The sequence below is a fragment of the Amborella trichopoda genome, chromosome 4 (assembly GCF_054954075.1).
Source record: "Amborella trichopoda isolate Santa Cruz 75 chromosome 4, AtrichopodaSantaCruz75HAP2 v2.0, whole genome shotgun sequence".
In the NCBI taxonomy this organism is placed as follows: domain Eukaryota; kingdom Viridiplantae; phylum Streptophyta; class Magnoliopsida; order Amborellales; family Amborellaceae; genus Amborella; species Amborella trichopoda.
In genome coordinates this window covers 3,661,062-3,687,319 of record NC_142339.1, presented here as the reverse complement: position 1 = coordinate 3,687,319, position 26,258 = coordinate 3,661,062, and the positions used below count along the sequence as shown (strand labels likewise).

At 40.0% G+C, this 26,258-nt stretch overlaps 1 protein-coding gene across 19 annotated transcripts; it reads right to left on the bottom strand.

Moving 5' to 3' along the window:
• Positions 1-212: 212 nt before the first annotated feature.
• LOC18439337 (Pentatricopeptide repeat (PPR) superfamily protein) lies at positions 213-25,536 on the bottom strand. Of its 19 annotated transcripts, none has more exons than XM_088864404.1 (6): positions 25,427-25,536; positions 23,373-25,335; positions 21,343-21,465; positions 13,938-13,997; positions 775-1,700; positions 213-490 (listed from the first exon to the last, which is right to left on the bottom strand). In XM_088864404.1, the coding sequence occupies exon 2, from the start codon at positions 25,156-25,158 to the stop codon at positions 23,464-23,466; it is 1,695 nt and encodes a 564-aa protein (XP_088720530.1). In that variant the 5' UTR covers positions 25,159-25,335; positions 25,427-25,536; the 3' UTR covers positions 213-490; positions 775-1,700; positions 13,938-13,997; positions 21,343-21,465; positions 23,373-23,463. The 19 variants fall into 19 exon arrangements, with proteins under 19 accessions (XP_088720530.1, XP_088720524.1, XP_088720517.1 ...); XM_088864398.1 differs by adding an exon at positions 3,397-3,485 and having other exon boundaries at positions 775-899; positions 23,361-25,479; XM_088864391.1 differs by adding an exon at positions 21,623-21,710 and having other exon boundaries at positions 23,373-25,479.
• Positions 25,537-26,258: the final 722 nt, after the last annotated feature.

Here is a 26,258-nt window from a genome sequence, read left to right as displayed (position 1 = left end):
AATTCCCGGTTGGCAAATAATGCTCAAATGTTACCAGTGGAGCTGATAAAATGATGGATTACTGATTACCAATCCCATTAAAGGGCAAAGAATTGTAACAACCAGATAAAATAAAATATGCATGCACCAAGGTTGCAAAAGTCGCTCCAATATGAGGGGGGGGAAGAAAAGAGCACAATGGTCAAAATCAATAAACAAAAGATCAAAATTCAGATACTAATCCGTCAAAGTATGTATTCCCCTCAAATGGCGCACGTCCGTATATATGATTTTCATTTGAAAAATCATGAAGTCTCCCATGGACTCCACCCACATGAATTTTGGTGTACAATACAAATCATGTTACAGCTTTTTATTTCAAGCAAATTTCCAATTTCCAATGTTAGCCAGTGGTATTGAAGTGAACATAATTATCACAAAATTTTTAAGGCCTCAAGCATTTGAGAGCACATGCTGATTATCTTCGCCGCACACCCTCTTTATCGCCGAGCTGCTCATCTCAAAGTCGAGAAAAGAGAAGATGAGAACTAAAGAGGATGACAATAATCAAGAAGCATCAATATATAACAAAGAAATCTCTTTCCTCTCTTCTAAACAATATGGGAAATACGCACTCAACCATGACAAAAGAGTTTCACAATAAAAGAATAGCCTGAAGGAAAAGAAAGAGCCCAAGAATGACACAACAAAAGTACTAGTAGTCTCCATTCACACGAAAACAAAGACCACCAACGAGATTGGTTACTTTTTAGCAAGGAAGCACTCTTAACTCACATAAAAAGATCACCTTCCAGCATTGTTGGGTTCCTCTATCCACTTAACCACAATCTTTCCCAAATCCACCTTGCATCGAAAGAAGCCAGCACAACGATCTCAGAGAAAAACATGCCACCTAATTGCTGCAACATGAAAAGTAGAAAGACGAGCTTCTGCTTCGCATTTTAGCATGCAATACACTAAACAATGCAGTCCATTGATGAAACCTACAACAAAAAATCCACTCCCAACATAGTGCAGTCAAACTGACGAAATCTGCACGAAGTGATACTCGGTTGACAAATGGTGTCACCATGGTATCCAGGAATCCAAAATACCACAAATGCGTTCAACATAGAGAGTTTATGTAAGCACCGAGAAAGGCAGTCCATTTTCAAAAGTTTCCTAGGCTCACAAAATTAGGTAAGATAACAGGGTTTTTTTTTTTAATCTGTTCACTGTTTGTATTGAGTAAGGGCGCAAGAGTTACAAGAAGCATCTGAAAACCAACAAATAGGCCTCCCATACAGTGGGGGGCCCATACAAAGCCCAGTAGAGGCCCAAGTAACCCAAAGGATCTTCACAATTAATCACAAAAAGGGGTGAAGACAGAAAGGGGTCAGTAGGTGAAAAAGTAGCTGGAGCATCCCCACTGAGGATTGATGGAGGCCCCTTCCTTGGCCAAGAGATCCGCTTCAGCATTTGCTTCCCTCCAAACGTGCCTCCAGGAGATGGTGATAGAATCAGATATGTGGTGGATTTCATTGAAAATATGGGCCCAATACGAATGGCAGGGGAAGGAGTTGGAATCCCGGGATATGGTGTGTTTGGAATCCCTTCAACAACCAGGTCGTTACCCCAGATGGGGTTGAATTGCCTCAGACCAGCAAGGAGGGCAAAGGCTTCTGAGAAGGTTGAATTGTCTCATTGGTCGCAAAAAAGGCCTCCAATGCCAGAGGGACAAGATAACAGGTTGACAAAATTCAGTAAGAGCAAGCAGCATATTGATAAGAGACTCTACAAAAAATAAAACAGTTTTTCACTTGATTGGATCATCAACAGACATTACCACAGTACACTGATCCTTTTCAAGATGAGCCCAAGAGAAGCCCGATAGTTTGAAGATACAATGAAAACCCAGCAAAATATCAGAGAATCAAACCCTAAAGTTAATAAGCAAACCGTCCATAATTGATAATCCAGGATTAAATTTGGGAGAATCAAACCAAAAATTCTAACAGATAAAAGCAAGAAATAAAACCAGATGCAAAAACTAAAAGCCACATACCCATCAATCATTTCCCGTTTTTAACCATTAACATTAAGTCTTCAAGAAATTAGAGAAAGAGAGGATAAAATTCAAAGCTAATCACCACATGTAAATTCAAGACAGGAGAGGGGGAGAGAGAGGATTCTCACTCCAATTAAGGAAAGATAAAACAAACCCCAAAAATACAAAAAACCTTGAAAAAGCAACATTAAACCAGAGAGGAGACGATCACGAACTTATTCTCCAAAATCAACCCTGATTCTTGAGCTTCTCCACCATCTGGCTTAGCTGCTCAAGCTTCGCAATGAGACCCTTAAACATGAGTCAAATAAAAGACCAAAGCAGCAGAGGTCAATCGCACATATCTTTGACTCTTTATGGTCAATTTCTGGTGCCTAAGGTGCTCCGTTGGTGTGCAAGCAACACCTTCATGAGTGCTTATTAGGATTTTGGAAATAAAACGATTTTCAAAAGAAATATTAGGGTTTTGGAAAAAGAGAATGGATTGAAAGAGAGCTTCTGCTGAGAGATCTAGGATTTATCGAGAGCTTCTTTTGAGAGAGAGAAGGTTCGGACATGTGGGAAAGAAAAAATGGGAAGGGGTGGGGGGTTGCCTATGCTCCCCCTCGCCCAGCCCCGAGTTCATGAATGGAAACCAAAGCCCCACATGTGGAGAACATATGTGAGAAAATAGCAATCCAATTCCTGAGGTGGAGTGCCATTTTCCACGCAAAGTTGGGAAAAATCCTTTCCCAATTTGCTACAGCATTTGCCTTTTCCCAATAGACAACTATGGGAAAACGGCTATTTCCAGGGAGAAAATGTTTTATTTAGTTGGCAAGTGTGGACAATATATCAATATCGAATTCCTCACCACCATAATAGATATGGTCATGGAGGTGCATAGCGATGAGAGGGAGAACATAATAAATTGCAACTAAGGATGGAGTAGAAGAGAGAAAAATAAGGGAGGGTGAGAGCTAGGTTGAGAAGGAAGTTAGGGGTACCTGCGTGGGAGGAATAAGACGAGAGCAGGGTTGGTATAGAAGCAGAGAGGTGAAGAAAGAAGACCCAGAAGGAGGGGGACGAGATTAAGAGGGGGAGAAAAACTTAAAATTGACAGCAGAGAGGGAGAGACTTCGAAAGACCGGAAAGAGGGAAGCAATAGAAGGAGAGAAAAGGGAGAAATCCAAAATTTTAAAATTTCTAATTCCTTTATATCTTTTTTTTTTTTTTGCTTTTTTTGTCCTTTTTTTTTTTTCCCCTGAAAACGGGGTAAAGGAGGAGGTGAAAGAGGGGAGACAGAGAGAAGATTAGGGGGGGAGAAAGAGGGGGGAGAGAAAATGGGTTTTAAGTGGAGGGCTGCATACCTGCACCCTGGGTAGCTCCCTTAGCCAGATGCTCAGCCTCTGCATTGGCCTCTCGATAGATGAGTGTGAATTGAACTCGAGGGAGGTTGCTGCAGATAAAACAAATTTGCTCAAAAATGGAGCTAAGTCTCCAGGGGAGCTCCTTCCGCTCAGAGGTCCAAAGGACAACATTTTTGGAGTCTGATTCTACTATAATGCCGGTTAAAATATCCTCCATAAACGCCACCTTCTTGAGCCCTTCCAGTAAGGAAAGGGCCTCTGCTACTGTGGAATCTTTAATTCCAATGTAGTTCGAGAAAGTCCAAAGGGTTGACTATGAGTTTGAGAGTAACCCTCCAATACCAAAGGGCCCTGGGTTTCCTATGGAAGTGCCATTGACGTTCAGTATCAGGAAGCCAAGGGGTGTTGGTGACCAGAGACAGAGAGGCTGAGGTCTATTAGAGGGGGTTGAAAGGTTAAATAAAGAGCCTCAATTAGTCAAAAAGTGGGAGATAGGGATGTTTGCAAAAGTTGGAATATTTTTGGCCCAAAAGCAAAGATCAAGGAACTTTCTATATCGAATAAGATAAAATCATACCACTTCTTACAGCCTTTTAATTTTCTCTCTCAAACACAAACTTATGGGGAGAGACATAGAGAAAGAGAGATATCTACTAGTTAGTTATTTACTTCCAGAGCCAACTTTATTGGACTGAATAGGTACAAAACTAGCTAACTCAGCCCAATCAGTTTGTTCTGATCAGATTTGAGAATAATATTCTATTTTAGGATGCTGATCAAGTGGAGGCTCGTTTCATTGTGTTGTGGAAGGGGACACCCTGCACATTGTTGGAACAGTGGCCAAGGTGATCCACACTGTCCAAACAAGTAGATCTATAATGAATAGCTCCACACATCCAACAGTCCAGATCACTCCACCCACCGATCCAACATTGGCCAAGGCATCTCCCACCACAACAGGGCTGGGAGTCCCCCAATGGAACTCTCTTATTTGTAAAGCTGAAATAGTACAAATATATTAATATGATGTTCTATACACACTAACTAAGCCCCTATCAGCTGGATTTTGTCTCTAGGGGAGGCTCATTTCAGGTAGCTAGGAGTTTGTATACTTTTTCATTCAAGAAAAATGCATCTCCTTCAAATAGCATTGAAGCGACAACATACCTAGAAAGAATCTGACCACTATTGGCAAAGATTACCCAAGACATCAGTAAACAATAGAACTGAGGACTTGAGGAGCTCAAGGACTTCAGGCCTATTAGCCTAATAAATACCTCCTACAAAATCCTCTCTACGGTTTTGGCCTCCCATCTCAAGCCCGTCCTTAGCAAGGTGATATCCCCATCTCAAGGGGCTTTTGTGAAGGACCGTCAGATCCTTAATGGAGCCTTAGTAGCCCATGAATGTATTCATTCCGGTCTATTTCCAAATCCCCTGGCCTGGTCATCAAATTAGACTGGAAAAAAACGTATATGACCATGTAGACTAGGGACTCCTAGATGAAACCTTGTTTAGAATGGGATTTGGGCATTGTTGGCAGAGATGGATGCTAGAGTGTATTTCCAATCCCCAGTATCTCATTAATGGTTCACCCCATGGCTATTTCCAAGCTTCGCAAGGTCTTCGACAAGGGGACCCCCACTTTCCCTTTCTATTTGCTACTGTGGCCAACGTCTTTAATGCCTCAATCTCTCAGGTATATAATGCAGGTCACCTTTCAGGCTTCCAAGTGACCTCCTTGGGTCCTTTGATTACCCATCTCCAATAGGCCGATGTCACACTCCAATTCTGCAATGTCTCCCACCATGATGTTAATGTTTTAATGATTTTTCTTCAGTGCTTCGAGATGGCTATAGAATTTCGGGTGACCCTAGACAAGACTAAGATGACTGGGATTTGCCTTGACCAGGCCGCGGTCCAGAGTTTTGCCGATTTGTGGGAAGGCAATATAGAGGCATTACCCCCTTCATACCTAGGACTCCCATTTTGCAATGGCCTTCCACGAATTCAGCTTTGGAGCCCAGCCCTTGACAAAGTAGAGAGGCGGCTGGCGTTGTAGAAAGGGAGGTTTCTCTCCCCGGCTGGTAGAGTGACCTTTATTAAGGCTACAATCTCAAGTATCCCCCTCTTCTTTATGTCCATATTCTTTATGCCATGGGCAGTGTTTGCCAAATTGGAAAAGCTTATGAGAATATTTATGTGGTTCGGTAAAGGAGCCCACAAATTTCACCTTATTAACTGGGCTAAGGTTTGTCAACCTAAAGCCTTACAAGGTCTCAGCATTCGAAACCTTAGAACCACCAATCTAGCCTTGATGGGGAAGTAGTGGTGGCACTTCGCTACCCAACCCAACCATCCTTGGAGAGTAGTCAAGCGCAAATATTGTCGTGATGACCATGAGCCGCTCCCTTCATGCAAGACAGGAGGTAATATTTTTGGCTTTTGGAGGTCATTGTTGCATTGTCGTCCGCTTTTCCTCAACCACATTCCTCTCACCTATATGGGAAGACAAGATTGTTTGGTCCCCTTCCCCCTCTGGTTCATTCACTGCTGCCTCCTGCTACCAAAGTCTGTCCTCACCTCCCTCTCCCCATGTAGCCAACTCACCCACTGTTGCCAAGGCCAGGTGCTCTTTTTTGCCCCCGAAATCCAGTTTGTTACTTGGATAGAGCTCCATGAAAGGGCCCTTACCCTTCATCAACTACAACGTAGGAGGCGTACCGTTGACAAATTGATGCATTATGTGTTGTAAAACAGAAGAAACCAATCATCATCTATTCATTCACTGTGCAGTGGCCTCGGCCCTTTGGAACGACCTTCTCCTCCTCTTTAGCTGGCTGTGGGTAACTCCCCAGTCAGTTCCTCACCTCTTCTCAACGTGTTTTCGCACCCCTTGGAACAACTCTGGGAACCTTCTTTGGAGAGCTTCCATCTCTGCCCCTCTCTGGGTCATTCAGATTGAAAGGAATAATAGGATCTTTAGAGGGAGAGAGCCTCCACCTCTACACTCATCAAGAAGAGAAGGTCCCTTGTCACCTTTTGAGCCCTTAACCACAACAGCTTCTTTCTCTTTTCATTCATGGATCTTCACCAACATTGGCAGGCACTACTCTACCTTAGGACCCCAAGGATCTCTCGAGCTTCCCTTTGCAAACCGCCGGTACCTGGGGTGATCAAATTAAATTTTGATGGGTGCTCTCTTGGGAACCCGAGACCCTCTAGTGATGGAGCATGTATAGGAACTCAAATGGCTGGATTCTTTTTTCTTATGTTGTTCCCATTGGAATTGCAAACTCAACTTGTGTTGAGGCCAAGGCATTGCTCGAGGGCCGTAGAAGATTCGTCCCCAACTGGTACACTCAGGTGCTAGTAGAGGGGGACTCTAGAAACAATATCGCTTGGGCCTCTGATTCTGTCCTTTGCCCGTGGAGACTAGACAGTATCTTTGCAGAGCTTGCTCACTTTTGTAACAGCATCCATGTTTCCTAGAGACATACCCATAGGGAAGCAAATGCTGAGGCTGATGCTCTAGCAAGGGAGGAAGCCAGCCTCAACTCTCTACAGGGGCCCGTAGACTATTCTTAAGCCCACATTATTCTTATAACTTCAAATCTGATGTAGAACACTTGATACCCTTAGGGTTTTTTAAAGGGCACCTAGTAATGGGAAATGCCTAATTTTCTTTTGTTCTCACACTTGTATTTCTTCTATTTATCAATACAATTTATCAAAAAAAAAACCAATAGAGAGAGATGCATAATGCCAACTCCACTACATCTCACATGTTCCCATCCAAAACAAGGAAAAGAAAATGATGTTAAAGTCAGTTTGGTGATATTCATAGGTAAGAACCAATTCAAATAGCAGTTGGTATTATGTATATCTTCTAAACCATCATTTATTAGTAGAACATAAACCCCTTTAAATATCTCCTATTTTTTGGATGTTAACGAAGTCTCATTGACTCAGAAAAAAAGAAAGACATTGTACATGCCCTATACACTTAAACATCTCTTCACAAATATTCCGACCGGCAAGCTATTTATGCACGATATCGACATCACTCTGAATCAACTTAAGTGTACCTTCGTCTCAATATATAATCTGTAATTCTGTATCCTTTGTGTCTATCAACAAAATTGTCACCATTAACAAAATTGGTAACTATGATAGAGGATCTTGAAACTCCTGCTATGGCCAATAAGTCCACCAACTCATATTACACTGCCTCCAAGTATGTCGGAACTCTATATCTCTACTACTTGAAAGATCAGTAACTTTTTGTAATTAGTCTCTGAGGGGCATTTGTTCTTTCAATTCACCCAAGCAATCACAAAGGCAGAATGCCCTTGTGAGGCCAAGGCATTGCTCCAGGGCCGTAGAAGATTCGATACCAATGCCTCTATTGAATTACACCGATGCAATGAGCCAAAATATGTTCTAAATCTTCTGCCGTAATCATCTCTTAGAGCCCCTCTAACACAGCATCTCTGGGTTAACTTTCAAATTTCCATCAAAATTTAGCTTAACCAACTCCACTGGGTGGTGGTACTAGAGTTTCCTTATTTGCCATTCGCAATTTCCACCAATTTGTTCTCAAAATTGTTCTTTATTAACCCAAACTCCTGAAATTGCGGTTTAGGCCATCCTATGACCATGGCCTTACTTCTATTCTGTTTCCATAATACCGCCAGTAGAGTCAGCCTCCATGGGATAACACGTGGCTCTGGAAATGGTGGTGTACAGCACCCCTGCAAGAATGCTTTAACAGGAGACCAGACTGACCCATTCAGGCCAAATATGAGTCTGGAACATAAGATCATATATGGTCATTGACAAACACTGTAGGAATAGGGGGTTTTACTTTTTCAAGCCCCTATTTGCACATTGCAAAAACATTAGGAATAACTATACCTCTGCTTCTCAGGTTATTAACAGTTAATACCTTGTTGATTCTGGCTAGCTAAGCGAGCAACAGTATTTTCAGAGGGGAACAAATATGTGACATCTTGCTGGCCACAGCATATGCTTCCAAACTCGAAGAGTATTCTGTAAATCGATCTCATAGTGAGCCCTCATCCACAGAATATAAACGTCTTTCTTGGAATTAACGAAGAACTGCTGCAACTTTGAAAGCAGACCAAGCAATGCATTATGGAGTCCATGCAGTCTAATACCCAAAACCTTTTCTGTTTGGATAGAGACAACCACTGAGAGGCTGTGAACTCTTAATAGTTTGCTGTCCAAGTCAAACCATGAGCTCGCAGTCCTCCCATTCCCTGCCTGAATTTTCATGTTCTGCATAAGCCCCTGGTAGCGAGAATTAATTCCATTTCATCCACCTGATAAAATGTTCCTATTAGATTGCATTTTCACACACCCTTATTCTCCACAAGTTGTACCAATAGGTCGTTTGTTTGGGTACCCATCTTTCCACCACCATTTGGACAATAGTGCCTTATTTGTTTCCTAGGGTCTCCAAATTCCCTGAAAATGTGCATCCTTCTTTTGTTCGATGATCTACCCCACAAAAATTGTCACATCATTTGTTCAATGTTGTTTGCGACTGAACTGGATATAGTGAATTGGGTGTCCATAAGTGTCAACATTTTTTTTTTTTTGAATAAGTTGACTTTGTATTAATATGTATAAAGAGGTACAAGCAAAGAGTAGCTACAAAATATAGCCAAACCTAGAGAGTGGATGACCATGTACAAAAACCCCACGGGGCCAAAAAAATACTCTACACCAGTGACAATAGAATAAGTGGGAGGGGGAGGCAAGCTTAAAAAATTATGTGGTTCCCTAGGAGGAGTTGAGGATAGCTCCTGCCCTAGTTAACGAGTCGGCAGCATCATTGCCTTCCCTATGGATGTGTCTCCCAGAGACCCTGATATACTGCTGCAAATGGGAGCTATCATAAAAAAGTGGTCTCCTCTCCACAGGCATGGGGCAACTCCAAAGGCCCAGGGGATGGTGTTTCTAGAGTCACCCTCGACCATTAACTGAGTACTCTAGTTCATATCAAATCTACAAAGCCCTTAACGAAGGGCGACGGCCTCCGCAGTGGTGGAGTCTGCAAAACCAATTGACAAGGAGAAGGATAGGATGTTGAGGCTTCGGAGTCTCTAAATATGCCTCCAATGCCTGAGGGGCCCAGGTTGCCAAGCGACCAACCGTTGAAATTTAGCTTGGTAACCCCCAAATTCAGTCGGTCTCCACAAAGAAGCACGAATCCTTTGAGCTCTAAGATCCAGCAAGGTCTCCCAGTGATAGTGAAGATCAGTGAAGAAGTAGTTGGCGAAAAGTTTTTGATTGAGGGCCCAGAATGTAACAAGGGACCGTCTCTTTTGATGATAACAAGGATGGTGGCTTTCTCCCCTCTAAAAGTCCTATTGTTTCTCTCTAACCATATAGTCCACTAAGTGGCTGAGATGGAGGCCTTCCAAAGGAGTTTCCTGGATTTTCCCAAGGGGTGTGAAGGCAAGAGAAAAAATGAGGAACAGATTGGGGAGTCACCTATTACCAATTGAAGAGGAGGAGCAGGTTTGTCCATTGGGACGTTACAACCTCACAATGTAGGAAAAGATGTTGATTTGTCTCTTCGGCTATCAGACACATGATGCATCTCTTCAGCAAGGGTAAGCCTCTGCGCTGCAGTTGATCCAAGGTAAGAGCCCCCTCATAGAGAGTGATCCGGTTAAAGAATTGGATCTTGGGAGGCAAGAAGGAGCACCATGCCTTTGCTGCAATGGATGGAGATATCAAGGTGAGGGTAGGCGGCAAGGAGAAGCAGCGGTGGAAGGAGGCGACTGAGAAAGTTTCCGAGGGAGAGGGGGACCATATAATCTTGTCCTCCCCTGAGGGTGGGAGGAAGACCAAGTGGAGGGCTGAGAGTTCCAAAAGTTAGTCGAACTCACGGTCTTCGAAGGGTCTGCAAAAGTCTAAATTCCAAGATCTGGGGGAGAGTGAGCTTGCAAAGTGCTCAGCCACAGTTGAGCGGGGGTCACGGGCTAGGAGGAAATGGGACGAGAACTGGTCTCTGAGGGGGGTGGACCCAAGTCAAGTGCCGTACCAGAATCTGACCCTGTGGACCACTTCTGGGTGAGTAGCGCACCTGGTTGAGGAAGGGTTGGCAACAGTGAAGGAGGGACCTCCAAAAGCCAGAGATGTTGCCCCCCATTCTGCAAGAGGGAAGCCACGCATGGTCCTCATGACAATACTTGCGTCAAGTTACCTCTCTCCAGAGATGGTTGGATTGGGTGGCATAGCGCCACCACCATTTCCCATCAAGGCGTTATTGTTGGATTTGAGGTCCCGTATTCAAGACCCCCTTGAGTTTTGGATCGGCAAATCTTGGACCAGGAAATGAGGTGGAACTCGTGGTTTCCTTCGCCCAACCAAAGGAAATCTCTCATGAGCTTTTCCAACCTAGCGATAACCATTGCTGGCATATAGAAAAGAGACATAAAGAAGAGGGGGATGTTAAAGAGAGTGGCCTTTATGAGCGTCACTCTACCAACTGGAGATAAGAATCTCCCCTTCCAAGTAGCCAATCTCCTTTCGACTTTTTATCACAGGGCTCTAATGCTGGATTCTGGGTAGGCCAAGGCCAAGGCAAAGACGGAGACCGAGGTAAGTGGAGGGCAGTGTATCTATAGCACACCCCCATCGGTCAGCAAAGGAGTTGACAAAGGCTTGGACTAGGCAAATGTCCATCATCTTCGTTTTTTCTAGGTTAATTATAAAGCCCGTTGCAAGTTCGAAGCATTGGAGAAAATGTAGGAAGAAGTCAACTTCTTGTTGGGAGGCATTGCAAAAAATTAGGGTGTCATCGGCGTATAGGAGGTGAGAGATCGCGGGCCCTGACCTTCCAATTTGAAAACCCAAGACGAGACCCGCCCTATACATTTGGGAGATGGAGGCGCTGAAGACCTCTGCCACTATCGATAGAGGAAAGGTGATAAAGGGTCTCGTTGGAGGAGCCCACGTGATGCTTGGAAATAACCCTTGGGGGTGCCATTAATGAGAATCGAGAACTAATGTTTGGAAATAGACCCTTGAATCCACTTGCGCCACACGTCCCCAAATCCCATTTTATTGGGAGTTTCGTCGACGACCCTCCAATCAACATGGTCATAGTTTTCTCACAGCCTAATTTGACAATCAGACCAAGAGTTTTGGAGCTTGATCGAGTGCTCCATCGAGAGTTTGATAGTCCTTCACAAAAGCCCCTTGGGAAGGGGAGACGACCCACTGAGAACTGACTTCAGTCGGAAGGCAAGAACATTAAAAGGAATCTTGTGAGAGTGTTTATCAAGCTAATAGGCCTGAAGTCTTTAAGTTCTTCGGCACCCTCAATTTTGGGAGTTAAGGCTATGAAGCTAGCATTCATAGCCTTGTTGTGGATGGTGGCCCTAGAGTGGAATTCATCAAGGAAAGCCATGATATCAGGTTTCAGGGTGTCCCAAAAGAACTTGAAGAATGCGATAGGAAATCCATCAGGACCAGGGGCTTGGTCGCCACTAAGGTCCCTAATGGCCTGGAGGACCTCGTCATCAAGAAAGGAGTGTTCAAGAGAGGTCTGCCATTACAAGTCTGGGCCGTGTAGGAGGAGAAGAGTTGTGAGAAGTAATGGACAGCAGCCTGCTCAATGAGATGTGGCTGGTCTAGGATTCGTTCCCCCATCTTCAGATGTGTTACAGAGTTTTCTTTCCTTCAGCAGTTTGCTATTTTGTGGAAATATGAAGTATTTTGGTCACGGAGCTTTAACCACTTGACTTTGGCCCTCTAAGACCAATAATTTCTTCTTTGTTTAGGAGGGCATGAAAGTCGAATTTGTCCTTGGAGAGAGCCTCCAGTTCAGAGGGGGAGAGGGGCCTTTGTTCTTCGATGGAGTCCCAATGTTGAATTGACCACAGCAGCACCTCCTTCTAGGAGCGAAAATTTCCCGGCAGTTTGACATTATGAAGAGCTTGGGAGTGTTGATGCCAAATTGGTCTTGTTGCTATAAAAAAGGTTCTAGGTTGGCTGGTCCAATTGACAGGACAGGGAACCAGGCTTTAACCAGGCCCAATCTCAATCAAAACCAAAAAAAATTGTAAATCCAGTAGAGTTGCTATTGTGCCAGTCAGATAAGTTTGACTCAATGGTTGATTGCAATGTCCTTTTTCCTTTTGGAGTTTAATGTTCAGTTTTGCTCTTTTCTTTTTTGGATTTTGTTTATTATAAATTTGGGTCAAAATAAATATTTGAAACACTTCTCAGATTGGTGTGGACTGGACCAGCTCCCTAACCTGAGGCACAAGTGGTCCACTACTTATAACTTCAGATTTCTCATAGTTGGGATACTTTGAGGAGCATTGATGATGGAAGACTCCCATCTCTTTTTATTTTTATTTAATTGGGCGGGTGGGCTACATTATTTGAGGAACAATCCATGTGAGTTTATTAAGGGTAGGGAGAAGATTAAACTTTTCCCAGTTTTGACTGACCATATTAATTTCTGTCTACTTCGCTGCCTGGACACCACTGGTGTACTTGGAATGATAATTGCTAATTTTATTTGCATGGATTTTGTGAGTTTATGAGTATTCCTCTCTTGCTTTCATCATTGTTTCTTCGGATCCTATTATTTGATTAGGCTGATGTACTTTGAATGGTATCTTGCCTTTTGCAGGATGCAAATTTTCTCTGAATACCATGATTTTCACATTCATTATTATTTAGTTAGTTTAATATTTGTAAGCTGATGGGATCATCCTTTAGTTAGAACAAATGTTTCTTCCTTATGGAAAAATGTCTCATGTCTAAACTATTATTGTATTATAACATATCTCCTTACAAATTTCTTGCTTCTTTAGACCTCAAGCAGTCAAGTTTAAGGTCAGTTTTGGATAAACAAAGGGCGAGGTTGTGTAAGGTGCCCACTTTTTACTATACAACGTGCACCTCAAAATTTTGCCAAAAGATGCAGTTTGGGTGTCGGAAACCTTACAATGGTTTGAAAATCCATGTGCAACCCTATTTCTAAAATTTAAAATTCCAAAAACTGTGCAAATCAAGCAGATCTATATAAAACACTTGAAAATCTTGAAATAGATGGTCTACATAACTTATTACAAGATGCACTATTTTTAAGACTTGAAATTTTTTTTTCTTTATATCCATACATCTCAAGGTCGAGATGATCAATTGAAGGTTTTCAAACTTTGGAACAATCTTTTCTATTGGATTTTTTAGGTGCACCTTACTTATATAGTATGAGGTTGCAACCTTATATAAACTTTTTCCTTAAATAATAAGTTAGCCATCAATCTCACTTATCATGTATTGGTAAGGGAGCTGCTGTGGCTGACTCTCTAAGTGAATTGCTTTGGAATCCACAAAGTGTGTTGATTTTGGTCGTAGAAAACCTTTGTCTATACGTCATGCTATTTGTTAAATATTTTTCTTGTTATCACAACCTACTCATAGAGCAATGCAAATGGAACACACAGTCATAGTTTTGTGATTATAATCATTGTAAAGACATTTACCAAAGCATCGGCATTCCTGAAGTTATTGTTCGCAGATGACATAGTTTTAATCGATGAAACCTGAAACAACGTCAACATAAAGTTAGAACTTTGGGGGGATGCTCTAGAATCTAAAGTTTTAAAATTAGCCGGACTAAAGCTATGTATTTACAATGCAAATTTAGTAATAATAGGAGTAGAGATGAGGAAGTATTTAAGATTGACGGCCAAAAAATACCAAAAGAGCACACTTTTGTTATCTTAGGTCAATAATCCAGAAAAATGAGAGATTGAAGAAGATGTCACACATCGAATTAAAGTTGGGCGGAGGAAGTGGAGATGTGCAACCGGAGTTTTATGTGATCGCCACATACCAATGAAGCTAAAGGGCAAGTTCTATAGGACAGCTGTCAGAGCAACTTTACTTTATGGGGTGGAATGTCGGGCAGGCAAGAAACAATATATTCATAGAATGTGTGTAGTTGAGATGACGATGTTGAGATGGATGAGTGGCAAGACAAGAAGGAATAGAATCCAAAATGAATACATTCGGGGGAATTTACGTGTGGCACCAATATGTGATAAGATGAGAGAAAGTAGACTTAGGTGGGCTGACCATGTGTGGCACATACCCAATATAGCACCCGTTACGAGGTGCAAGTTAGTCCAAGTGGAAGGCAAAAAAAAGGCAAGGGGAAGGCCCAAAAGGATATGGTTGGAAGAAGTAAGAAACGATATGGAGACTTATGGCATCATTGAGGGTATGCCCTTAATAGAGCATAATGGCATACTGGGATTTGTGTAGGCAAACCCAATTAGTTGGGAAAAGGCTTCAATGATGATGATGTTTGGCAATCCTAAAGTTGAAATATAAATGCGCCACAGGACATTACTCAGTTCAATTGACACCAGAAGGTGATGTTTGCCAATCTCCTAGTCTGAAATGCTAATGGAGGAAGAGAGAATTGCAAACCAGAGTTGTCGGGATCTCCCAACCAACCTAGGTGACGATCCCACTCCAAAATCCTTTTTTTTTAACTATTATATTAAGGCATAAGACAAATTAAAAAAGTATAAGCAACCCACAAGCTTAAATTTTGGGAGTTCCAACCCCACTGTTAGCAATCTCAATCCCCAGCGTAAAACAGATAACAATCAAACTGGTGATTTTCCTGATTTATAGCCAACAAACAATGCAACCATACTTTCAATATATTTGCATCGCTTGCTGGTTATAAATTTAAAGGTCCTTATTTTAAAGAGTATATATACTCGTTTAGGTTGGGAGCAAGACCCCAAATGTTGGGGTCGAGATCCCTAACATTTGCAGCGTACAAATGATACTCCCAACCATAGGGATCTTCTAGCCTATCACAGTCCCCCACTCATGCTTCCGCTCTCAATCCCAACAACTATGTTGTAAACCAGAAAAATAAAATTGAAAAGGGTGAGAGAGGAGTCCACCCCAAAAGATCTTTTCACAAGACCCAAAACGAATTCGCTTTTTTATATATCTTGATCAACACTAAATATTCATAAAAATAATAACCCTAAAGCCTAGGCCCTGTTTGGATGGACAATAAATTTTATCTGGAACATATGATCTAATCTTATATTAAAATACTCTGATAATATTGTTTCATAGGTTGTTTAGTACGTATCTTGTATTATGAATAATATTGTTTGAATATTTAACTTTTCAATGAATTCCAACTATTCTTAGTTATTTCTAGCCAAGAACATACGATGTTCAGCAAATCACTTTGAATAAAGTAAAAACAAATTTTCAAAAAGATAAACATATATGTGAAATTGTCTATGAGGTTATCTCAGATAACCTTATCTTGGACAGAACCAAACAACTCGTTATTAGGATTAGTTTGATTAAAACAACAAATTATTAAGGATAATGAGTACATCCAAACATACCCTTAACTTGCTCCTTAAGAACCCTAACTACAATTAAATCCTAGCCCTTGGTCTATTTGAAATCAAATTTCCAACTATTCCCCTCAATTCTCTACAACTAAAAAAGACACAATGCCCTAAAATAATAAAAGACCACAAAACCTAAACACAATTGCAGTCTCTTAAGAAAGTGGCAACCCGAGTTGCATCATTCTCTAGGGGTCAAGAGAACCTCAAGCTCAAGTTTGAATACTCAAAAGTTGAATCAAAGCCTATTTCCTTTGAGTTCTCATAATGCTACAAAAACCTACTCTTAGGCTTGAGGATATCATGAAGGTTGTTACTCAAAGCACAAATAAATCCATGGACGAGATTCGAGTCGAACAATTAGGAAATACCAATCATCAAGAAAAGGGTTCTCATGATCCAAAAGATCAAGGGCCAAATCTCAACTCCGTGATAAATTGAGCACCACTACTGACTCCAATGGTTGATCCCCAATGTAATGAGCAAATTTGGAGGTAAGAACCGAGCATCCATGAAATCTTGGTATTAAGGTCAACTCCCTGAGTTTCGTGGTAAGCTCCACACATTGGGTTAGATTGATTGGTTGAGTACAATAGAGAAGTTTTTTAAATAGAATGAATTGTCATAAGAGTATAAAGTAAAACATATTCAACCAAGCTCTATGGGTATGTCGCAGTCTGGAGTGAACAAGTTCAACAATCTTGATTGCACAATAGAAGGGCAAAATTTCTCATTGACAAAGATGAGAAAGAAGTAGAAAGAAAACTTTCTTCTGGGCTCAAGGCTACGTGGTCAGGATAGAGGGGCGCCACAATATGACGTCTTGAGTTCCATTCCTACCATGGGCAAGGGACCCTTTCCCGCTTAACCCCATTTTTTAGGTAGTTATGCAGGAATGGTGTCCCTACCCATGGTAGGAATGGAACTCAAGACATCACATTGTGGCGCCCCTCCACCTTGACCACTAGCCGCCATGAGCCTATTCTTAAAAAGGGGTCACTCAACTTTGTTTAGTTTTTTTTGTCCTTAGACAAACTTCAAGGATTTGAACCCTAATTTTCCTCACCCAAATTGATATGGCTACCACTAAGCTCAAGCTTAGGTCTTAGGGTTTTTATTCCTAAATATGTTAAGTGTTGAACAAGAAATATAAAGAGACAAAAATTGATGCATGGAGGAGGGAAGAGAAACAAAATAAACAAATAAATAAAAAATAAAAGGGGTGAGACAATATGCCCTCTCTTTAGATCCACACAAGAGTTTGCCTCAAAAGGTCGAGAGATTTGACCCTCTCTAGTTCTGTAACAAAGTCCACCCAAAAAGATCTTTTCGCCAAGACCCAAAATCAATTCTCCTTTTCTTTATTTTCTTGTTCAACACTTACATATGTATAGAAATAAAAACTCTAAAGCCTAACTTGCTTCTTAAGAAACTCTAGCTACAATGAATCCTAACCCTTCATTATTCACAAAACTTCAATTATATCCCTTAATTATCTACAATGAAAAAAGACACAAATACCTCAAATAAATAAAACACAATATGACCTAAAGCAAAGTTCAATGTCTTAAAGAATAATAAATAAAAAAATAAAAGCCCAAGCTACATCATTCTCTCGGGGTTAGGAGATGGTCGATTTCAAGCTTGAAGACTTAAAAGTTGAATCAAAGACTATCTCCTTCGTCACCATCTAGGTGTACACCTAGATGGTCATCTTTGTCATGATTTAATTGGTTTCTTTAGCCAAGTGTTTCTCCTTCTTCCTTTTTGGGAATTCATTTGCATAATGTCCACGTTCATTACACTGATAAAAAATAATGTTGGAGGAACCTACTTGATCCCGTTCCTTCTTTTCTTCATTAAATTTTGGGTGTCGGGAGCCTCTTTTTATGTAAGGAATTTCTTACCAATGGTTAATTGTAATTTGGTCCCCACTGGTAAAGTAATTTGAAAAACTTCACTTAAGGTCAATGGCCCATATAGAAACACACGGTTTGTTGAAGCCCATTAACATAGAAGCAACCTTTTGTCCTTCCATCTCTGGGAGGTTGTTTCGAACCGCAAGTTTATAAAATTTCCCTGCATAGTCCTCCACTTTTTCTCATACAGTAGAAGATTTTGGAGGTCTTGAAAGAAACTTTGCTCATTATACGTAGAAAGGAAAAAAAATTCAACTTCTTTTTCATCTTTTGCCCAAAAAAAATTGCTATGTATCCAGAGTCAATATTATCGAACTTGTTCCCACCAAGCCATAGCAAACCCATGGAGCGTGGTTGCAACAAGTTTAACTATACGTTCTTCTAACAATTCATTTCATTCAAAAGAATTTCTACCACACTCAACCAAGTAATAAACACTTTGTGGAGTGTACCATGAAAATCGAGGAGATATTGAAATGTCATGGACACTCTGTAAATCGTGGTTCTTGTCTCCAAAATTTACTCATTACGTATGGGATCAGCTACTTGAGTCAATAGTAGAGCTCAATCATCTCGAAGTTGAGATTTCGCATAAGATATACTGGATTATGAGTGTTCTTTTCTCGAAAATCGTATTTTCTGATTGTTGCAACCACTGATTTATTTCGTCAATCTCTCCTTGATTTTCGTGAATCTCGACTTGAATATCTTCATGGCTTTAGTTATGCTCTCATTAACAACTGTCATAATATCCCCAATTGTAAGAGACAAAGAGCGGGTTCTGACAATACTGTGATGGATGGATCTTATGAATCTCTGATACCAATTAATGTAGAGAGAGGGGGAAAGAAAATAAATTGCAAATCAAAAAAATAAAATTAAACAAAGGGTCAGAGAGTATATGCCATCTCTCTTGGTCTCAAGGGAGTCCATCCCAAAATATCTTTTCATAAGACCCACAATCAATCCTTAATCTCTATATTTTTCCTGCCCAACACTTGATTTTTTTTTTGGTGCCATTGGAGGTCCTTTTTTTTTTTTTAATGATTCTGGATGCCGATTAAGTATTTATTCTGAAAACGTAGTTTTTGGATGGATTAGGGTTTGTGTCAGTTTTGTCAAATTCGCTTTCGCTTCGCTTCGGTCAAAGAGACCGAAGCCTTCGAATTTTAGGCCTAGACCGAAACGAAGCTTGGTGTTGCCGCTTCGGGCAGATTCAAGCCACTTGTAGATTCGGCTCTTCTTTGGGCAGATTCGCTGAAGCTTCGGCCTCTTCGGCCCAAGCAAAGAAATATCTATATAAAAGTACTTTTCTTTTTTTGAAATTTTATTTTAAATTTTTTTATTATTTCTATATATTGATGTTGCTGCTACAGTCTGTTTCGGGCCGCTTTGGTCAAATTCAAGTCTGCTTTGGGGCTGAAGTTTCGGCCTCTTTGGCCCAAGCAAAGAAATATTTATAAAAAAATTATTTTTTTATTTTTTGAAATTTTATTTTAAATTTTTTCATTATTTTTATATATAAATATCTAATTTATTTATATTAAATTAAAAAAATCCAAAGTCTTCCCCCAAATCGGCCGAAGCACCGAATTGCTTCATTTTCATCACCAAACCGAAGAAGACCCCGTAGCGACCGTAGCAAATCTGACAAGATTGGTTTGTATGCCCCAATCACATTCTCTCTCACCCGGCACCCTCTCTTTCTCTCATCTCTCACCACTCACACAAGCCCCCTGCTTAGCTGTGAGCTCAACACACACACTCTCACCTCCCTCGCAAGGGGTATAAAGGGCTTCCACCTTTTGAACCCTCTAGCACACACTAACCCTTAGTGGGTAACCCTCTAAGCCCAACCTTGAGCCCACTAGCCGCACTTAGACCCCCTAAACTCTAACTTTGAGCCCATCGACCCAGTGAACCCAGGTTCAACCCATCAAACCTAGGCTTAACTCATTTCTGAGCCCACTTAAGTACACCAAACCCAATAAGCTCCAACGGGTCACTATTACCCATCTGAAACCCATTATTTACATCCATCCAAAACCACCAAACCTTGTTAGACTCACCACTCAAAATTGTTAATGCTGCTTTTTGATGTTTTTCTTGAAAAAAAAGAATCTGGTCAAATTTGCGGGTGTAACCAGATCCGTAAAACCTTTTATTTGAAGAGATCAAAGGGTTTAACTTGATCTCAATAGTTGATTAAGATCTGAGGGTGTAATCGGACCATAACTACAGTAAAGAACATCTCTACAGGCATCACATATGGAGTCATCTGGACCCCAAATCACCACAATCAGGTTTGATGGAACCAACTATTTAGAATGGGCCAGGTCGGTTAGATAATTTTTGGTTAGAAAGGCAAAACTAGGATACATTGACCGTCGTGTGGAAAAACCTGACCTGAAGGATGCTAAATATGCATATTGGGAGGCTGAAGTTATGGATATTATGAATTGGATATTATTTCCTATGCAGCCTAATATGAGTTGATCTTTTATGAACGACAATAACTCTAAAGAATTATGGGAGGCAATCTATGAGTCCTATTCCCAAAAGAAAAATATTGCACGGGTTTATGAATTGGGGAAGCAAATCAAAGATTTTAAACAGCGTGACTTGTCCTTGAGAAACTATTATGCTCGTCTACGTAGTCTTTGGGATTGAATTAAGCCAGCATCAGTCCATACAATGTTCTTGTTGTACCAAAGAACTAAGAGAGAGAGACTGGAACAAAGATTTTTGATCGTTTGGGGGGAGTTAATGCAGAATATGAAACAATTAGGGTAAATGTTCTCAATGACGATACTTTGCCATAACTTGGCATTGTTTTCCACCTTCTTCAACGTGAAGAACTCAATGCAAGATAATAGCAGTGTCTATGGGTGAAACTGAAAGATCCGCCCTATTCTATGTACTTATAATATTTTAATAATTTCAGACCACGAGCGAAGATTGGAGGATCAAACTCCAAATTTGGGTAAATTTTAATTTTTATTTAAAACTATATAATTGACTTATTTTTTACAAATTCAATTCAAATTTATATCATTATCTATGTTACATGTACTTATAATGAGTTTAATAATTTTTATGATTTTTCATATCTTTTAGGAATGTTGGGCCACACAGGGCACGCTAACTCGACTTGTCTAAGTAGCTCGCACCAGTCAGGGGTCGAGTTTCGCCCCCAGGTCACTTTTTCGAACATAGGTTATCTGCAGTTTGAGGACATGGAGTGCTGATCATGGTCTTATGGAAGAGTATAAGAGGGAAGAAAGCAACTACACCTCAAATGTAGTGGATAACATAAATAAATGAGTTTGGCATCACTCGTAACAAAAGATGGATTAAAATTATGGAATTTTAAATAAATCAGATAGTAGAAATGAAATGCATGACATAAACAAATAAACCGAAGCTTTATAGTCCTATCACGAGTTCCAAATTTCGCCACATGCAGGAGATTCTCAACGAATAAAAAGTACAACGACAAAAACTACTACTATACTCATCAAAAATATTTGTAGAAAACAAAAACTCCACAAGGGAAGATGGCCCATAAATACCTTGCAAGCACCAATCCCCTGCATCTTATGCTTTTCCAACTTTAATCATCAAGATTGTGTCAGCCGTGATCAAATCATATCTGCAACCCTTGACTTTGTAGGTGCACGACATAGAATGGCAGCCTTCATGGAATCTCAACAAGGAAGGAAGAGAAAGTTACATGAAGCCACCCCCATATTTGCATCAACAGAATCTCACTATAGAATAGCCCTAATCATGCAAGTTCTAAAAAGCAATCCATCCAAATTTGGAAGTACAAATGCCACTGTAAAATAGCACCTATCATTTGATCACCCATTGGTGAGCAGGTCCTTGCATTTTGGCAAAAATTGTGCCCTCATCAACATGGAAATGTTAACTTCACTTCCTAGCAGGAGAATTTGCAAGCTAATTTAAATTCTTGAAATGGTTAGAATCCTAGCCTCAACATCATTTATGTCATGGGAAAGTTTATACTTCCCCTACTGCATAGAAGATATATTCTTCCCCCATCCAGCCGTCCAATTAAGATCCAGTAAGCCATTAACCGTTTGATCTAGATCTGACACCTCAAAGTATTTTATTTTTAGTTTTTATTTACACATTATATGAATATGAAATTGGGTATGTGCCATCATCTCAATGACGCGCACCTAAAAAAAATATTCAAAACAATTTTATGATAAAATATAATGACCAAAATACCCCTTAAAACTTTCAAGGGTATTTTGATCATTTTATTTTATTGAGAATATTCTTTATATATTTTGTACAGGCGCAAATTTCAATGACGAGTAGACGCCTAAAATTTGGTGTCAAAATAGTTCATAAAAAAATTAAAAATAAAATAGTACAAAGACGTGACATTGTGATTGGGGCCATCTCAAACGTCCATTCAGAATGGACAATTAGATTGGGGAAGTATATAAGTTTTATGCAATAGGGGAAGCATAGAAAGCTTGCCTTATATTAATATTAAAATTTAAAAACCCAACTCATAGCATAGAGACCTCATTTTATATTGGGAAAAACTACTACACTTCCCCACCCATATATATTTTTCCTAGTTCCCCCATCTCCCAACCGTCCGACCTGAATGGATGGCTAAGATGGCCTTGATCACATTGTCACACCCATAAAATGTTTTATTAATAATTTTTTTCTATAAAAGATTTGGCCACCAAATTTGGGGGCGTCCACTCATCTCTTAAACTCACAACTGCAAAAATAAAAAGACAATATTCCCAATAAAATAAATGACCAAAATACCCCTAAAAGTTTCAGGGTTATATTGGTTATTTTATTTTTAAAAAATATTTTTCTAATATTTTCTTTTAGTGTGCGCCATTAAGATGATGACACGTACCAAATTTCATCTTCATATGATTAGTAGAAAAAAAATAAAAATAAAATAGTCTGAGACATCATATCCATATCTTACGTTCAGTGCCTCATTGTGACATTATGGCTGAAGGCATCCTAGCCATCCATTCAGATCGAATGGTTGAGAGATAGGGGATGTAGGAAAAATATAAATGGGTGAGGAAGTATGGTAAGTGTGCCCTTTTATATTTGGTTGGTTTGCATAAGGTTGCAACCTTAAACAATTAAAGTAAGGTGCGCCTCTAAATTTTATTATAAGATGTAATTTTGGTGTCAAAAATTCTTAAGTGGCCTAATCTATTTGCATCTCTAATTATAAAATTTTAAACCCCAAAAATGGCTCAAATCAAGTAGATCTATAAACACATGAAAATCATGAAAATGGATGGTCCCCATAATGTGTTGTAAGATGCACTATTTTTGGGGCTCAAGATTTGTTTTTATGTTTTTTTCTATACATCTTGATGTCGAGATGATAAATTATAGGCTTTTCCAACATCAAAACAACCTTTTCCGATGGATTTTTGAGGTGCACCTTAATTCTACAATTTGAAGTTGCAACCTTATATAGACATTTTCCTTTATATTACATACATTCGACAAATAGTTAATCAAGTCAATTCCAGTTGTTGCAATAGAAAAGCAACTAATATACCCTTGTCCGTACCACTCAAGAGATAAGACCAGCCAAGTGATTCCCTTGGTGTATTTTTAAGACAAAAAGAATCACTTCAATCATAACACACGCCCTTGCTATTTCAAAGCTTGCTCTTTTCCACCTTCTCAGAAAGCCCCTCGATCATCGAGATATACGTGCCATCATCAGGCATTAGGCCCCTGCTCACCATCTCTTTGAGGAGCTCCTCAGCTTGACCCCCTTCTCTCGCCTTGCAAAGCCCTTTAATAAGGGCATTGTAAGTGAGAATAGTGGGATTGAAACCTGTACTTAACATCTCATCGCGGATCTTAAAAGCATTATTCATTTCACCCTTCCGGCTATACCCACTGATAAGAGTATTATAACTAATATAATCAGGCTTGATTCCTCTTTCCTTCATCTTGTCAATGAGCCCCCGAGCCTCATCGGCTTTCCCAACTATACACAATCCGCGCATCAATGTATTATATGTAATTTCATCTGGAAAAAGCTTCTTATCATCCATCTCTTTAAGGAGCATAAAAGCATCGTCTACATTCCCAATTGCACAATGTCCATCAATTAAGGCATTATACAATACCACATCTGGGCTAATGCCCTTAGTCATAACCTCTTTAAATAAGCGATCAGCCTCTTCCATCTTATTTTGCTTACATAGACCATATATAAGCGAGGTATAAGTAACCTTAGTGGGCTCAATCCCTTTGTGAAGCATCTCAGCATGGAGTTCAAATGCCTTAGAAGCATTGCCCTCTTTACAATACCCATTAATCAATATATTATATGTAAAAACATCAGGACCCACATTTCTTGATACCATTTCCTTGATCATATCATCCACTTCCTTATTTTTCCCAGCCATAAAAAGCCCATGAATAAGAGGATTATAAGTGCAAATAGTGGGTTCTATTCCTCTCTTAATCATCTCATTTCTATATTTAAAGGCCATTTCCAATCGCCCATTGTTACAAAACCCATCTATCATTGCGTTATAAGCCACGACAGTGGGAACCAGGCCGCTCTCCTCCATTTTTGCCAAAAATTGAGCTGATTCCTCAAGTCTTCCTTCTTTACAAAGCCCACTTATCAAAGATGCATATGTGAAAGAATCAGGAGACACCCCCCTATTCTTCATAGTGTCAAAGATTTCTAGGGCAATTTGAACCTTGCCTTTATTACAGTATCCATTTAAAACTGTGTTATATGTCACAACAGTGGGCTTAAATCCAAGCCCCTCCATGTAACTGAGGAACTCTTTTGCCTTATTTAATTTCCCTTCTTTACACAAAATATTGATCATTATATTGAAGGTAACAATACTTGAAGGGATTTTTAGCCTAAAAATCTCAGCATAGATAACCCAAGCAGTCTCGGTCTTGTTTTGCTTCGAAAGAGTGCTTAAAAGGAAATTACAGGACTCAATGCTAGGACTTAATTTATGCCCTTTCATCAAATAGAAAATTTGCACAGCTTCATCACTCTTTTGCAAATGACAACAGGCCTTAATTAACAAATTGAAAACCAGTGTATTCTTGGTTTCACAAACTTCTTTGGCTTTCATTAAAGCATCAAAAATCAAAGTATTAGGGCCAAAGCCACCATTAACGATTCTTTGAAGGAGTTGCAAAGCTGGTTGGGGATTTTCAAGACCAGCAATGATGTGAATTGCGATGCATAAGCATCTGAGATCGAGATGAAACACTAAATCCGATTCTAAGTGCTTGACAAACCCTAGAATTTTATGAGGTCTAGAACGAAGCTTAACCATTGTATCAGCGATCAGGTCCATAGTCATCACTCGAGATATACGCTCAAGTGAAGTCCATTGAGATTTCAAAATGGCTTTCTCCAAGGTTCCAGATACATTTTGTGCAATTTCTAAATTCGAAGTAGAGAGAAAGCGCGACTCACCTAAACACCCTGGAGATCCGCCGTTGAATAAGAGATCGATGATTCTGCAAGACTTGAGTTCCTGAAAATAAAAGGTTTTTAGGATTTTCATAGTCGTTTTAGACAGCCAAGGGTTTAAGGGGCATGGGCTTTTTTAGGGTTTTGAATGTAACCTGTATTTCTGGACGAACTGCACAGTACTGAATAACTCTTTAAAGAGATGGGAACCCATGTAGGTGAATATTAGAACGAATACCCTTCATCTACCTTCGGTATGTATGCTTGAACGGTGGAGATGAGAGGGAAACTGAAGGGGACATGATCGACGGCGGAGATTGAATAAACTAGCTAACAGGAAGATCCGGAGTGCCCAATATGATAAACTGAACAAAATTTGGTTTACTTGTGCTGGAGAGAGAAGAGTTTTTTGTTTTAACATAATTAAGCGAGGAAGATAAGCGCTTACTATTTTTTTTTTTTCCAATAAATTAGGAGTTAGCTTTTTTAAAGTGTTGGTGGAGTGGTGTTAATGGTAAGGAATAGAAACCGAAACATGGTGATTAAGGTGTCAGGTACTATTTTTCCAGTAAATTAGGAGTTAACTTTTTTAAAGTGTTGGTGGAGTGGTGTTAATGGTAGGGATAGAAACCGAAACATGGTGATTAAGGTGTGAGGTACTATAGCTACGACCCCAAGCCCTTCCTATTGGGAGAGAAGAGTTGGGATAATTGATTCCTCTTTTTCTTTTTTGACGACTCTTACATAAGGCATATTTGGTTCGTGTGAAAATAATTCTCACTTGATAAATTCATTCATGTAATTATGTGTAAGAATGGTTTCATTCCCCTTACTAAAACCTCTTTACTAATACCTTTCAAAAAACTAACTCCTAATCTATTTGAGAAAACGGGATAGGGATTTGTCTACTCCATTGAATCACCCAATGATGAGGCGGTTTTCGCCGCTTAATTAGGGAGAAGGCAGTTCTTGTCCATTTCCCTTTAT

What these genes read in the sequence shown, in the direction of transcription:
- LOC18439337 (XM_088864387.1), bottom strand. Translation starts at nt 25,365, where the DNA reads ATGAAAATCCTAAAAACCTTTTATTTTCAGGAACTCAAGTCTTGCAGA.